Source organism: Ambystoma mexicanum, chromosome 1p, assembly GCF_040938575.1.
Source record: "Ambystoma mexicanum isolate Mex_15411 chromosome 1p, UKY_AmexF1_1, whole genome shotgun sequence".
Taxonomy (NCBI): Eukaryota; Metazoa; Chordata; class Amphibia; order Caudata; family Ambystomatidae; genus Ambystoma; species Ambystoma mexicanum.
Genome location: NC_090921.1, coordinates 571,784,449 through 571,799,819, shown reverse-complemented (window position 1 = coordinate 571,799,819; position 15,371 = coordinate 571,784,449). Strand labels below are relative to the sequence as shown.

Genomic DNA, 15,371 nt, shown 5'->3' with positions numbered 1-15,371 from the left:
TGAGCCACTCCCTGAATCCTACCACCACCTGTACATCTTTGTAAATTTTGAATAAATGATTTTATTATACCTGCATATAGTTTACCTGCTTGTATCTCCTACTAAGTTCAAGCACCTTTGTATCTACTGTACCTTTACATGTATAACCTGTATGTATAGCTACCCCAGGGTTCAGCGCTTTCTATAAGCAAATAAAATCAAAACAAATCAAAACAAGGTCTTGCGTGTCTGTTTCCTATTTTTTGTTTGGAGTATTGTTGCTCCCTATTTTTGTTTTTTGGGAGTATTTGCCTATTTCTAGAGTAAAACTGGCTGATACTCCCTTTATCTGTAGTGCTGGTCACGGGACTCATTCAACCAGTCCTGGCTTCCACCTCTGCTCGGTAGAGAGGGGTCCCTGTCTTGGATATTTGCCAAACAGCTACATGGGCTTTGCTGAACATGTTTGCCAAACATTATTGCTTGGATTCCCTTTCAGGGCAGGGCGCTTGCTTTGGTAGGTCAGTTGTCTGGAGTTTTCTGGCCCAGTTGGTGTCCTCTCGCTTACCTCCACTCCCTCCTCTGGATCCAAGTACTGCTCTATAAGTCTATCATGGAAGAGGAATCTGTGGGAGAAAGGAATCCATTAAAAGAACAAAGTGGTAACATTTCGATATGTTCTTTCTGATGGATGTTCCTACCATAGTTTTCAGAGCCCCGCCAACCTGCCTCTCTGGCTTGTAGCTTGTGCACTTTATCTGTTCTGTGGTGCCACAGCAGCTGAGTGATAGGCAAAAAGGTGGTAATGGGGTGGGGCGGCTCTATATATTCTGGCCCCAACGTCGTGTTGCACCCGTAGTGGCATAAAATGAGATGACGGAGTTGTGCTGTGCCCCGTACTGGTGAAAAAGTTTCAGAAGACAGCTGCGCTTGAGATTTTAGACAAACGTGGGAGGAACATCCATCAGAAAGAACATTACCGTTAAGTAAGTAATTTGTTCTTCTCCATGTTTTAGTCTGCTCTCATAAAAGACAAATTGCTGATAATACTGTCCACTGTCAGCGATACCGACCCACTCCAGGTTGCCCCAGGACATCTCCACCCTAGTGCTTTACCTGAAGGCCATGACAACCGAGACTTCACAATGGCCACACCAGACGGATAAGCCAACTAAACCACACATACCATTTGAATATACTTTCCATTAGACATCAAACAAAAGATCCCTGCATCTCTACAGTCAACTTAAATATTGCAATCTCGACCAATGCATCGTAGCACCACTGGCATGCACGGCTGCTCTCTGGACAAAATTGCCTTTATACTTTCGACAGTACACCTAGAAGCAGACAAGGATGCAGAGCTCAGGGTACTGCCAGTCTGCATGCATCAACACAAAAGCAAACCTAGCTTGCATTTTCCGTCTTCGCACAAACCTAACAAACCCACCCCATCCCTTTCATATCTGCCTTAGGGCCTGGAGGCAATTCAAAGGGCAGCAGTGCACAATATAAATTCCCAAAGGATTACTCAAGTTTATTTATGTATATGCTCTTGGTTTATATCAAACCTTGCACTAAATTGATAGACGCAAAGGTTACCATGACTAAAATATAAGATAACATTGCCTTTGTGGGTCATGGGGTTGCATGCACTCCTACCCTTTTGCATGTGCTTATAAACTTTATTTTGTCCTTTGCTCAGAGCCAGAACAATATAAGCACCATCCCTGAAGAGCCCGACGAACCCAAGAAGGAAATGGAGCAGGGTGGTGATGAATATGCGGAAGATGAAGAAAAGGTAATTGTGCCATTGTTAGCAACATTTGTTATCATCTTTATTTAATTATAACTCATATATAACATTTTATCGTTAATTGAAAAATACTGTACTAAATGGTGAGAAAAGATTGGACAGTCGAGGTGAACCCGCTGCTGCTTCTCACCAGCTGACCTAGAGCCCCCAGGAACCTTTAGTAGGATAGTTAAGAGGAAAGGTGAACCCACCAAGAGATTTAGCTGGGAAGAGCTGTTACTGTAGCACAAGTTGTGACTGACAAAGACTCCCAGTCTTGAAGAGAGGTGTTTGCAAAGCCATGCTCTAGTAAGGGAAATGGTCACGATCCGTGCTTCTGACCCCCTCAGGTATAACAGCCCCCTGGCAACAGTGGGGCTAAAGCCCTTCACACCAGCCCCAAGGACCTTAAAACTCCATCAGAAACATACATGGAGTCAGTCCTTGGCTCATTATCAGGAATAAAGCAATACCAGTTTTGGACCTTAATCCAATATGGAGGCCTATTAAACAGTTCAGTTTTTTAGAACCAAGCCATGCATCTAGTGTTTTGGGTGTGGCTGGGCCTGGAAAAACTTGGCCTGGAACTACTTTACCTAGGCTATTTAAGCCACGCCCAAACAGCAGAACACACTTTGTGTTATTCTGCACTCCTGCAGCATAAAGCTCACCGTGTCCAGCTCCTGCTCATCTGCTTCTCCGTTGGCCCGATCCTGAAGTCCTGGATCCAGATTCCATTAATAACTTGGAGGAACAAGAACAGCATTAGCGAGCAAGAACACTTACCTGTGAAGTAACCGGCCTTGAATCCATCCTGCGCTTCGCTTACCTCGCCCATCTCTGGAGTTCGCCGCAACCTGCAAAGGTTAAGAAACAAGGACAGCATTAATAACAATTCTTACCTGGGCAAGCAGCGAGTCCTGGCAGCACCCTGCGCTTCCCTTACCTTGCCCATCTCCGGGTTTCACCGCAACCTACAAGGGAGAAGGAACAAAGTCAGCATTAACAAAACACTTACCTGGGCAAGCAGCACTTCGATCGCTCATCACCCAGAACATCACAGTAACCTGTACAAAGAAGAGAAGAGAACACAGGTTAGTAATTAACACCAATAAACAGCGCAGCGCTCCGCACATCAATAACTCACTGTGGTCTTCGCCATCGGCACGTCAACTCCGAGATCGCAACCATCCCTGTGAAATCAAAAAGAGACATTGTTAGGGAACAGCGTAGTGGAGCAAGATGCAGAGAAGACAGCGAAAACGGAGGGATAGAAAGAGACAGAATAAAGACGGAAAAAAAGACATTATAACTCACCTGGAAGACAGCAAGCAGAGTTGGAGTCACAGCCGGTCTGGACCAGACATAAGGGCACACGGACCAGTGAAGCAACTAGGTCTACGGAACGCCCGCACCAACCACGCGCCCCTGCACAGAGACGCAGGACGGAGAGTTCAACGCACAATAACCTAAGGTGAGCAATAACCCCAAGGGAAGGGATTTGGACCAGGGGGAGGTGGGAGTTCACCCATCACAGAACCAGTATCTTAACCCTCCATTCTCCTGTTATAGGCGCTACCCAACGTCTGGCACATAACCAAGCAGAAAGGGGTCCGGGATAGCGCTTAGACCTCCATTTAGTATCGTGTGGTGCCCCCGTGGATACCAGGTGACTGTAACAGAAACCTCTGGTTAATGATAGCAAAAATATTGCAAACAGGCTGCAGCAAGAGACCCATCCGGAGGGAGCTACTGGGGCCGATGTGGAAGCTGATAATATCTCGGATGTTTTACAGCAGAAAAACAAGGGAAAAGAGGAAGAACCTAAATGTCCCATCCATCAATCTAGAATAAGCATCCAGAAAAACCTTTAGGTAGTGGAAACAGCCTTTCAGCAGTTGTAAGGTCAGAAATAGGTCAAGTCCCTTGAACTCAATCTTGAACTCAATCTGGCCTATTTGTAGGGGCAGTTAACATCCAATCACATGTAAGTTGTGAACAAAGTGGCTGAAGAGGTGTTATTAGGCTGCACCAGGTAGAAAAGTGCCATCTCTCTCAGGATTAACGCAACTTCAAGCAGTTACAAACAAATATTTGTCCCATCGCTTCTTTTAAAGAGGATCATGCACTGATATGTGCGGGTTTTGTGCAATGCTATGATGAATTTTCAGGATCTGCAATGTGGACAGATTCTGAGAGGCCACCCTATTCTGATGAACAGGAGCAAACACCAATGTCTAGCTCTATCTGGGTAGTTTGGATGAGCAACAAGGCTTAGACCTAGGAGGGCGTGAGAGTGGTGAAGGGTTCAGTTAAGCACACACAGAGCACATTTAATAATTCAAGTTAGGCAGAATGTATACACATACTACTTTATTTAGGCTTAGAACAAACTCTTATGAAAAACTAAGGCGAGTAACACACTACAATATACATCATTATATACAAATTCACCGTAGTTTACTCAGAGTACTATCCATTCAACTTTTTAAAAAAAATGTAAGCATGTTTTTATTGACAGAATGCTTTTAAATGCGAACCAAAAAGAACACACACATCCCCTCTTCCCTCTCCCTCTTCCCTCTCTGCCCTTCCATCCCCCCCCCCTTCCTTATAAACCCCTGGGATTCGGGACGACTTGAACACAGGTACCAACTAGTCATAGTTTGTACGGGACTACAGTTTCAAAATAAGTTCAGGATATGAAGGTTATGGGGGAACCATTGAAGCATGTAATCACTCTGTAGATATTGGAGACCCTGACCCCAGTCTGATTGAAAGTCATCTGTGGCCCCCTGCAACTTACATAACATCCACTCCATGGATACGAAGTGCCATACCTTTCTTAGCCACTGGAGCTCTGTCAGGGGCGTCTGTTGCTTCCAATTTTGGGCTATCGTTAACTAGGCAGCTACCACCAGGACCCTTATTACTTTGCGTTGGCGTTTAGTGAACGTCATCTGCCTGAGGTACCACATGCCCGCCATCCATATTCTGTCCCCAAGATTTTCAGCTCCCTGGACCATCTTCCCTACTTGGGCCTTCATCTCGTTCCAGAAGGGTGTAAGGTGCGGGCACGTCCTCCAGATAGGTTTCCAGTCTCCTTTCTGATGGCATCCCCACCAACAGAGTCCATCCTTATTGGGATACATTACTTTCAGTCTCTGCGGGGTTAGGTGCCATTGTACCAGCACTTTTTGCCACATTTTACGCAGGTGGATGGATCTAGTCAATATAGTGACGTTTTGCCACACCTCCTTCCAATGCGCTTGCGGTATTTCCGTCCCTAGCGTCGCCTCCCATTTCTTCATGTATAGCCATCGTACCTCTTCACCTTGGGAATTCAGATGAGCATACAGATTAGATATTAGTTTACGCATACCAGGATCTGTTATTTCAAAGGTTTAAAATTTCGTAAGATTTCTCGTTCCAGCCTCCTCGTTGATCGGGGTGGATAGCCAGTGGCTCAGCTGGGCATATCGGAATCTCTCCGCTCTCGATACTCCCAGATCTTGTACACAGTCTTCGAAGGATTTAAGGGATCGGGCTTTATACATATTTCCAATCCTGGTGCAGCCTGCCTGTTTCCAAGAGGTAAAGGCATTCTGATCCATCCCTGGTGGGAAGTCGGGGTTGTTAAATAGCGGAGTAAACGGGGATGGGTATGTTGTTAAGTTCCCTCTTCCTGACTGCCGAGTCCCATGCATTGAGAGGGGCTCTCATTATTTCGCTGATCCTGGTATTCACATGACTATACTTTTTGTGGGACCATATGAGATTTGAGAGTGGGCCCTCCGCCACCGCTATGTCCTGGGTTGCCCATTTGGGTTGTGGGAGGTCGGCCACCCACTCCTTAATCACCCGCAGCTGTGCTGCCTCATAGTACCTCCTGAAGTGGGGAAATGCTTGGCCTCCTTCCTGCACTGCAGCTGTCATCGTGGTCATTGCTACTCTTGGTATTTTGTGTTACCACACATATGCTGGTGTCATTTTGTTTAATGAGCGAAAAAACGATTTAGGAAGCTTGATTGGAAGGGCTTGAAAGTAGTATAGTACCTTTGGGAGGATTGACATTTTTACAGCTGAGATTCGTCCCCACCACAATATCGACATTGGTGTCCATCTCGTTAACAGTTTTTGCAGGTGGGTAAGTAATTTCGGGTAATTTGCTGTTTACAGTTGTGATATTTTGGGAGCGATCCTCACTCCGAGGTAGGTTATGTTGTTTTATGCCAATTTCATTCCTTGTATCTGTGCCAGCCGTGCCATGGTCGCGGGGTCAGCCGACAAATTCAGAACTTCAGACTTGTTTTGTTTATTTTTAGGCCCGAGATAGCCCCGAATGTCTCGCGTTCTGACATGAGCGTGGGCAGAAATCTATAGGAATTCGTCAGGGGCCAGCAACATGTCGTCGGCGAATGCCATGGTTTTGTGCTCCACTCCCCCCATCTGCACCCCCGTGATCCGTTGCTGTTGTCGTATCTTCGCTAGGAGGGGTTCCAGGAACAGGGCATACAGAAGGGGGGACAACGGGCATCCTTGCTTGGTACCTCTCGTCTGTGTGATGGTATTGGACAGGAAGCTGTTCACCACTATTCTGAGAGAGGGGCTTTTATAGTTGGACTTTATCATCCTCATGTAGGAATCCCCAAAGCCCATATGTGCCATTGTGCGAAAGAGTTGCGACCATTCGACTCTATATTTGTGTGGTCTGCTTTTTCTATTATGTGGCACACTCTCCTGGTGTTATCCACAGTTTGTCTCATGGGGACAAAGCCTGCCTGGTCCGCGTCCACTAAATGGGTCACGTATACCGTCAGCCTATTAGCCATAATTTTAGTGAAGAATTTTGCATCCAAATTTATCAGAGCAATTGGCCTATGTGACCCAGGGATGGTAGGGTCTTTGTCCTGCTTCAGAAAGAGCACCAGTTTTGCTTCATTCATTGATGGTGTAATGTTTCCCCGGTGTTTGAAGGTGTTAAACAGCGTCGTGAGTTTGGGGGCCAAAACATTACAGAACTTCTTGTAGAAGGCCTCAGTGTACCCATCTGGGCCCGGAGCTTTGTTCTTGGGGAGTTGTCTGATGGCCTGTAGCACTTCCTCCTGCGTGATGTCTTGGTCTAGCGCTTCTCGTGCTTACTCCGATAATCTTGGTAGGGTTATGTTATGGAGATAAGCCTCCTGCTCTTTCTCATCCGGGTTGTCGGTGGTATAGAGATGCTAATACCGTCTCATAATTTCACCCATTTCTTCTGTGGTTGTTTTCCGAGTTCCTGAGGGATCTATCAGTGCCAGTATCGATCTCTCCCTGGTCGTCTCCCGGAGCTGTCGGGCGAGCAGGGAATCCGCTTTATTGGCAAATATATAATACTTTTGTTTCGTCCTCAGGAGTGCCTGACCAACTTTCAGAGTGTGGAGAAGCTCCAGTTGACCCTGGATGTGTTGCATTGCTCTCCTCTTGACTCTACTAGGGTTGTCCACTGATTCCTTTTGTGCGTTGCGCAGTTGTGATTCGAGGTCCCTTTCCCACTGCACCATTTGTTTGTCTCTCTTGGACTTTAAAGCTATAAATTCAACCCGCAAAACCGCCTTGAAGGCATCCCACACCGTCTCCAGTGGAGTTATCCCCGTATCGTTTTCAGCGAAGTATCTATCTTCTCCTGGATTTCCTCGACCAGTACAGGATCTTGTATGAGTTCCGAGGGGAAACGCTAGGTCCATACTCCACCCCCCTTGGTTTTCAGGGCCAGGGATAATGTGATCGGGGCGTGGTCTGAAAGGATGATAGGGCCCGTCTCCACTTCCTTAATTGTCCCTAGGAGGTTCGTGGAGACCCATATGTAGTCGATTCTCGACAGCGAATCGTGAACGTGAAAGTAATGCGAAAAGCCCTGCCGTTCCCCATTCTTTGCTCGCCAGGTGTCATGTAGGGCAAGGTACTCGAATGCTTTCCTTAATACTCTCGAGGGAGCCCTCGATCCCTCACTAGTCCTGCCCGTTCTGTCTTGGGTGGGATTCCAGGCTATGTTCAGATCTCCTCCCAGTATAATGTCTCCTCAAGCGCCTTCAACATGGCCGTTAAGAAGGCTTCTTGTCCCGTGTTCGGGGCATAAACCGATGCCAGCGTGACATTAAGGAAGATGTACCTTCCTTCCTTTTCGGACCTGTGATCATGGATCTGTGCCTTCCGTGTATCTTTTATGGCTAACATGACTCCTGCCCGTTTTCCTTCCGCATTCGACTGGAAGACGTGTTTCGCCCCACTTATCCTGAAGCATGTTTTCTCGCTTCATTTAATGTGCGTTTCCTGATATAACAGGATATCTGCTTTCTGCCTCCAGGCTTGTCTGTCCAGTTTTGCTCTTTTCATTGCAGTGTTCATGCCCCGGACATTCAGTGAGAGCACTGTTACCGGGATCCTGTTTGTTGTAGCCACCAATAAGCTGGTAGGTGGGCTCCCTGCGACTGTCCCCTTTTATTTGGAGTTCTCTTGCCCTTGCCTGTGTGTCGTTCCTTCATCCCCAACTTATCCATCCCCCTCCATCTACTACCCCCCCCCTCGAAACCCTTGAGGTCAGATCCGGGTTGCTATTTGCACTGAGAAGAAATGTCCAGCGCTTCCGGGTCGGATGGCCCCTCATCGACTTGTCGTGGGGAGTCCAAAACCCCACTGGAACTTTCATTGTATTCCTTCTACACTCTCTCTCAGGCCTGCTTAAGATCTATCAGGCAAATTGTCTGTCAAGATTCTTCGGATGGCATTTACCATGGTGGACATTGCTGTTTTCTGTGCACATGTTGAGACTATTTCGGCGTGCCCCGCGGTCGGTCAGATCTTCTTATCCCTTCCTTTTTTGTGGACCGTCTTTGTTAGGCAGAATCCTGTGCAGTTCCTTTGGGGACCACTGCAAAAAGATTAAGACTACAGGAGTAATCAGTAAACCCAATTGGTAGCAGTCTGTACCACCCAGATTTACCTGGTAGCTGTGGCTGAGCAGTCAGACTTCTCTCTAGAGGAGTTTCGCAGTATACAGAGGATACACAATAGGGCCAAAAACACAGTAGAACAAGCAAACACTGACCAGAGCTTTGTATCAAAAGTATATCATTATTTATTCAACACACACTTTAGAAAATACACTAGCACTATTATTTAAAAGCAAGTTCCAACACAATCAGAAAAGTATTTACACCTCCCTTAGCAATTACTAGACAAGTCTAAGTTAAAACACCACTTTTTGTGTTTGAGCACGTAACTTAGATGGCACTCCAATAATTAGGTTAAAGGGAGAGAAAAAGGCAGGTCATAAAAATAAAACCGTTCCCAACACTTTTAAGAGACAAAATCAAGTTACTGAAGGCAGGGTATACTGTAGAGCCAAAGTTCATAGGCCAGGCCCACTTTGAATGGAGCAAGGCAAAATGTGCCCAAGATCACACGGTTTAGCAATGCATTCAAGTCTTTGTAGAAATGTTCAAAAGAGGTTGGGGTGGTTCAAAAGACAAGGTTAGAAGGTCTGGAGGCCAACCCAGTTGGAAAGCCAAGGATTTAAGGGTCACCTTGAGCAAACCGAAGAAAGGGAGGCCAGGTAGGACACAGTACCTTAAAGAGTGAGGAAGCTCCAGCGGTGGCAGTTGTTCCTGGCAGCGGGTGCAGTTCGTGGTTTCGACCAGGGAAAGCGAGGATCTCACCGAGGAGGAAACTTGGAGTCGTTGCACTGCCCAGGGACAAAACCAGCCGCAGAGTTCGTCGGTTAAAAGGTGTGTTCCTGGTATTCGCGGTCACAGTGGTGCAGCTTGGCTATCCGGCCGCCGGGGTGCTTGGCACGGGCGATTCGACCTAGAGACGTCCTGGAAGGCGAAATGGCGAACTGGTTGATCCCACGAGCTCAGAGGGAGAAGACTCTTCCAGCAGAAGATCTCCTCTTGTTGTCGGAAAAGAGGTGAGGTCGTTGCAGCAGGGCTCCACAGGAGTTGTCGTCGTTGCAGGTGGCTCAGCTTCTTCCCTCTTCGGATTTCTTAGGTCCTGTGACGACTTCTGAAGTTCCAGACTCAAAAGCCCTGCTTTTATGCAGAAAAACCCCCTTTCAACAGCCTAGCTGTCACTCAAACATGCTAAGTGGTGAGCCGGGCGGCTCACCACTGGCCCAATCAGAACAGAGTACAACTTGGGTGGCTAAGGCAACGCAGTCCAGGGTGACAATTTCCCCACCCACACATCCTGTGGAACCCAGACAGAGTGGCACCAGTTTGTCAGGCTTTTCTAAGAATGTGTTTGTTCTGCCCGTAGGCTGTCATAGCCACCAGCACAACTCTGGGTCTCGCTCCTGGTTCGTTCCCTCTCTTAGGACCCACTCTGTGGATTCAATCAATTCCCACCACTGGGTCTTCTTCCTCTGCCAGGATTTCTGTCAATAGTTGTATCACTGTTGCTTTCAGGTCTGCATCCCCTATGGCTTCCGGCAGGTTCTTGATTCTCACATTTGACCTCCTCGACCCATTTTCTAGGTCTTTGCATTGTTGTTCAAGGTACGTCGTTGCCTGAGCTACCCTGTCCAGTGCTGCTTCTGATCTTAAGGAGTCTTCACCCATTTGCTGGAGTTTCCTTTCGAGTGTATCAGTTCTCTCCCCCAATTTGCTTACGTCTTGCCTGATTTCCTGAATTGACTGCACCATTTCCCCTCAAGATCTTGAATTGCTCTTGGACAGAGTTGAGTAGCTGTGTCTGGAGTTCCTTGAAGCAGGTTTGCATGTACTCTTTGCTCATCGACCTGCCCTCCATCCTTCCACGAGCCGGGGTCGGGCCGAATGGGGGAAAGTCTTCCAATGTGGGGGCGGACCCGTCTTGTGCCCCCCAGATCTGCTTCAGATTCCTACCCTGGCTCTTCTGTGGGGAAGATCGTATTGCCGTCCTTGGCCCATGATTTGGACATTAATGGGCCGCACTGGACTTGGTGGAGGTTGGTCTGGGAGGGTCCTATTTGAGTTAGGCCAGAAGCCTTGGGCTTGCGCCCTGTTGTTGTCCGGGGAGTAAGTGGCGTGGGGTGGACCGGACTTGACAGCCCCGGGGCTGATGCTGTTCTGATTGCAGGATATTGTACAAAAGTTAGTGGGTGGAGGGCGTCTCTGCTTGATGTGCGTGTGATGCGTCCGTCGTGGCGGCAATGGGGGAGATCCCTTGTCCAGCTGATCTTATCGTCTGGGGTTCCAATATGGGGCCTCCCGGCAGTAGACCTTGTATTTGAGAGCCCTCCCTTCAGTGGGGTTCTTCATGCAATCTGTCCTCACCTTCAAAGTGGGGAGGGTGAATGGGTCCTCTCCCGGGCCTTTGCCACCGCCTTTGCGCGGTGTTGTCGACCGTGGTCGCTGCCACAGGGGAGCCTGTGGTCCGCCGCTTACTGATAGGCTCACAAACCCTGTTCCCCGCGTCCGATGGTCGAATGGCCTCCGCTATGACTGCCCCCCTGGCCCGCCCGTGTTGGATGGGCTTGCTTCCTCCTGGCCTCTGTCCCCCGGTCAGTATCCTCCACAGGGGCTTGCTGTATTCACCTCCCAGAGCTGGGCCGCCTGCGCCTCCAGGCAGCCTTCGCGCCGACCGGGGGGGCTATGGACCCCCAGACACCAACCTCCGGCTGCGCACACTGGCGTTCTTCTGAAGCGAAGGAGAGAGGGAAGGGTGCTGCGGCGCTTCGCTGCTGTTTTTCCGCGCCTCCCGGCAGCTCTGGCGCCGGGCAGGGCTCTCAGGACAGGGTGGATGTTCAAGTGGGAGGCCCTCCAGCATCCGTCTTCGACCCCTTCCCGATGGTTTTGCTTGCGGTCGGACTGCTTACCGCCGAGTCTGGTCTGGGCCTCTGCTGCCTCTGGTTCTCGCTTGAGCGAGCGCTGTCTACGATACCGGCCTCGCCAAGCGGTCCTCGGCTTTCAGCGCGGCCACCCGCAGCTGCTCTCTCTCCCCCGGGCCAGTCTGCTGCTCATCCGTCACACCCCTGAAGGTCAGCGCCCCGGCGGCTCCACTAACTTTGCTTCTTTGGGCTCCAGTTAGTTATCAGCCAACCATGGTACCATGAACGCTCGATTTGCCTGACATGCTATTCTGATAGGCTTGTTTGCGCGGCCTTGAGAGGAGAGACTTTTAGATGCATCCTCCCTCGCCAGCCGCCATCTTGGAATTCCATTCAACTTTTAAATACAGTTGGTGATAGAATTCAAGATAATGTAAGTGTTGCAAATCAAGTGAATAAAGAAATAGAACCATGTCTGAAATCAGTACTCGGAGAACTAATATGTTTCGAACAAAGGAGTAAGCTAACACCATACAAGCCATTATTAATAAGGTCATAACCTTAAATGGTCCTTCGCTAGCAAAAAAGGCCGGTCCCAATAAATCTTTTCAGGGGGCTATGAGTCTCTTTTAGAAAGTTGCACAAGTGTTGTCTTGAGCTAGTGAGTAGTTGCAAGCATACCAAAAGTTAATGCAATCAAGACAAAAGTCTTTAACAGACCCTCGCTCAATCGAACTACCTTAGGGTAGACCGTCGGGAGGATACTAGGGCAGAGCACCACAGTTCAAGGATAGGCAAAGGAGAGATAGGGCTAGGACTTAATAACACTATGGAGACAGGGAGTGGGCCAAAACAGGTATGTTTAGTCACCCCCTGTACTCTGATTCAATCGGGGACCACCATAGAATTTGCTGATATCGCTGGGCCTTCTGTGTTTGTGCCTTGGTTCCGTTGAGAAAGTCCAAGGGTATTGGGTGCAGAGATCACTTTAGGTGTCTAATTCTTGGATCTGGAACGTTTGCAGTTCCATTCTCCAATGGTCTGGATTTTGGATAGCTGGATACTTAGGACTCATTGACTTTTGGACTACCGCTCTGACGACCTCACAAGACTTGCACTGCAACATACAGGTGGCAAACCATGATGGCCACTTGCACAAAATGGCAGAAGAGGACCCCCGGGATGAGGACAAAGAAACTGGTCCTGCAAGGCTCGTCTTCGTGATGGAGAGCTGCAGTTTCCTAGAAATGCTTTTGTTCCAGAAGCTGAGGATATGCAGAATCCTAACGCTCAACTTAGGACTGCGACAGTGTCAGCGAAGTACCTCAGGACGACGTCTGGCTAGCTCACAGGGTGATTCGTGGACTGTTCTGATTGCTTCCAGTGGCAGGATCTTCGGGCAGGAGTTTGGACCTGCTGTTCCCACCGGTCCATACACCAAAGCACCAATTACCGTCTTCCGGAGGTGTGCAGAGAAACAGGGCTTCCCTGACACATAAAGAAGGGCTGCTGGCCAACTTTCAACGAGTTGAGGTTGTTCAGTGGACTGCTCTTCTTCTTCGTATTGGTCCTGGTTCCAATAATTATCTGACAAACAGCTGCAGGAGGAGTCTTTTTATCCAGGATACGGGCTTAAGTTGCCCCAGCCAAATAATGGCAAGGATCTGCACCTTTCAAAAGTCAATTGGACAACCCATGCCAGGACAGCCTCCGGCCAGTGCATCTGCCCAGCAAACAACTTACCTGGCAGGGATGTGGACCGGATCCAGACGGACCCAGCCCCAATCATCCAGACACACACAGACCGCCACTTTGTCTGCGAAAGCTGGAGCTTTCCCCAGGAAAGGGCTTACCAAATAAGGCAAATATGGCCACTCTGTGGCAGGAAGAAGGGCAAAAGACGAGAAGGCCAAATGATAGGTTGACATCTCATTTAGGGGACATTTTGGTGTTTATGGTACTCAATTTGGAATTAAATGGTAAAATGCAGAAGTGGACAAGACTACAAAAAAGAAAACATAAAAGTATGCGCTGCTACCAGCCCATCCTGTACACCTCGTAAAAGTAACTACAAGCTGCTAAAAACAAAGTTACAGGCACACAGTGTCCATACCACACTTCTTAGAAGGTGATGTGTGCAGGAAAAATGAACCAAGAACTACCCTGTGTAGCACAGAATTCCCCTGCACTGATAGGGACTGATCAGTGCCCCAAAACAGATGAGCTTTGCAAGGAAAGTGGAGCAAAAAGCATTTGCTTGCCTCCAAAAGTTAGAAAAGTCTCAAATAATAAACCATATAGGTGTTTTATGGAGGGAATGCAGCAAAAAGAACTATCTTTCCTAACAGGCACACTAAAAAGTACATCCGTACTGCCTTAACATTTCACTCCTACTCATTTAATAAACCAGTGGAATTATTAAAAGCGTTGAGGCTTTTACACTGCTCTGTTATACTTTACTTAATACTTTACCTAATACAAAAAGACCTGAATTTTTAAGGTACAAACTCCCATTATTTATTTAGTATATGTGCTGCTGAAGCGAGTGGCAAGAGATATTGACATAGCGGAGTTCATGAACGACCAGGATACGGACAGAATTTACCTGCATATACTATCTTCTACAACAAAGAAACTATTAAGAGAAGCAGCCAAAAATCTCCACAAACTGGGTTACGACCTGACTGATCTTGGATCACCTAGCCAAAACAACTCTAGATCTTCCACACGCCCAAATAGAGGAAATGCTCTAAGTGACAAGAGTTTGCGCAACCCGACCAGTGACTTACACCAAAGACGACAAAGTGTGAGAAACTCATACCACACGTCATCGGGATCCAGAAAAAGGAGTCATGAGATTGGCAGAATCTCTAAGACGGGAACGGATCACACCGCTCCAAATCGTGGTCAAGGGGATGGAGTCACACACCTCTTTTGAGGCAAAACTCCGGATATCGAGAGAAGATGGCTCCCAGGAGAATTTGCAGTAGAACAGCTGAAGATCCCTGCCATCGGGAGCTTAGTGACCAAGCAACCCACAAAATTAACTTTCGTTCAATTAGGAACTCCAAAGCTGATGTAAATCCCTATCGGGAGAGCTTGTTCGAAAAAGAGAGAATTCCAGCAGGTCCACAAAAAAATTGGTTCATTACCATTGATCAAGACATCTGAAAGAACAAGGGAATCAATGAAAGATGTTCCTCAAGGCAAAAATGGATGATCATTGAAGAGAAAAAAAGATGGTCATGGCTCCGGGAAGCTTTGATCGCTAACAAATCCTAGCAAAGAAGTACTTCGACCAGCGAGTGCTATCTAGGGACCCTGTCAAGGGAATCTAATCTTTTAACACTGGGGTCCTGGAACACGAGGGGCTTTTCACACCTGATGTCCATTTCGGATATAAACTTAGGTTCTTTCGACCTTTTATGTCTGCAAGAGATGTGGATGCAAAACAAACCATTACTTGATGGCTTCGAAACTTGCTTTCTCCCCTGCACTAAAAGGCCCACTTGGAAGACCGAGAGCTGGAGTCTTGACTGCCGTCAGGTCTGGGTCCTCCCTCCACCTAGAAAAAACATTAAGAAGAGACCCACATCCTTGCCACCTCAGCCTCTTGGCACCCTAAAACTATGAGAAACAACAAGCCCAAACCTAAAATCTACTTGGTGATCTATCTTGATTGTAATCCTAAAGATTTTTCGATGGATTATTTTGTTACTAAAATCGATGCCCTGTTTGAAGACCAAATTGAAGACGGCTCAATAGATAACATCATTTTGTGCGGAGACCTGAATGTGACAATTGAATTGTTAG

General features: G+C 47.8%; 1 protein-coding gene across 2 annotated transcripts in view; it reads left to right on the top strand.

Moving 5' to 3' along the window:
* AP3D1 (adaptor related protein complex 3 subunit delta 1) overlaps positions 1-15,371 on the top strand; it is a 2,198,421-nt gene that overhangs the window by 1,715,644 nt on the left and 467,406 nt on the right. For both annotated transcript variants that reach the window (XM_069649511.1, XM_069649512.1), the window contains one exon: positions 1,685-1,780. In XM_069649511.1, coding sequence (XP_069505612.1) covers positions 1,685-1,780 — 96 coding nt within the window. The remainder of the gene's footprint in view (positions 1-1,684; positions 1,781-15,371) is intronic.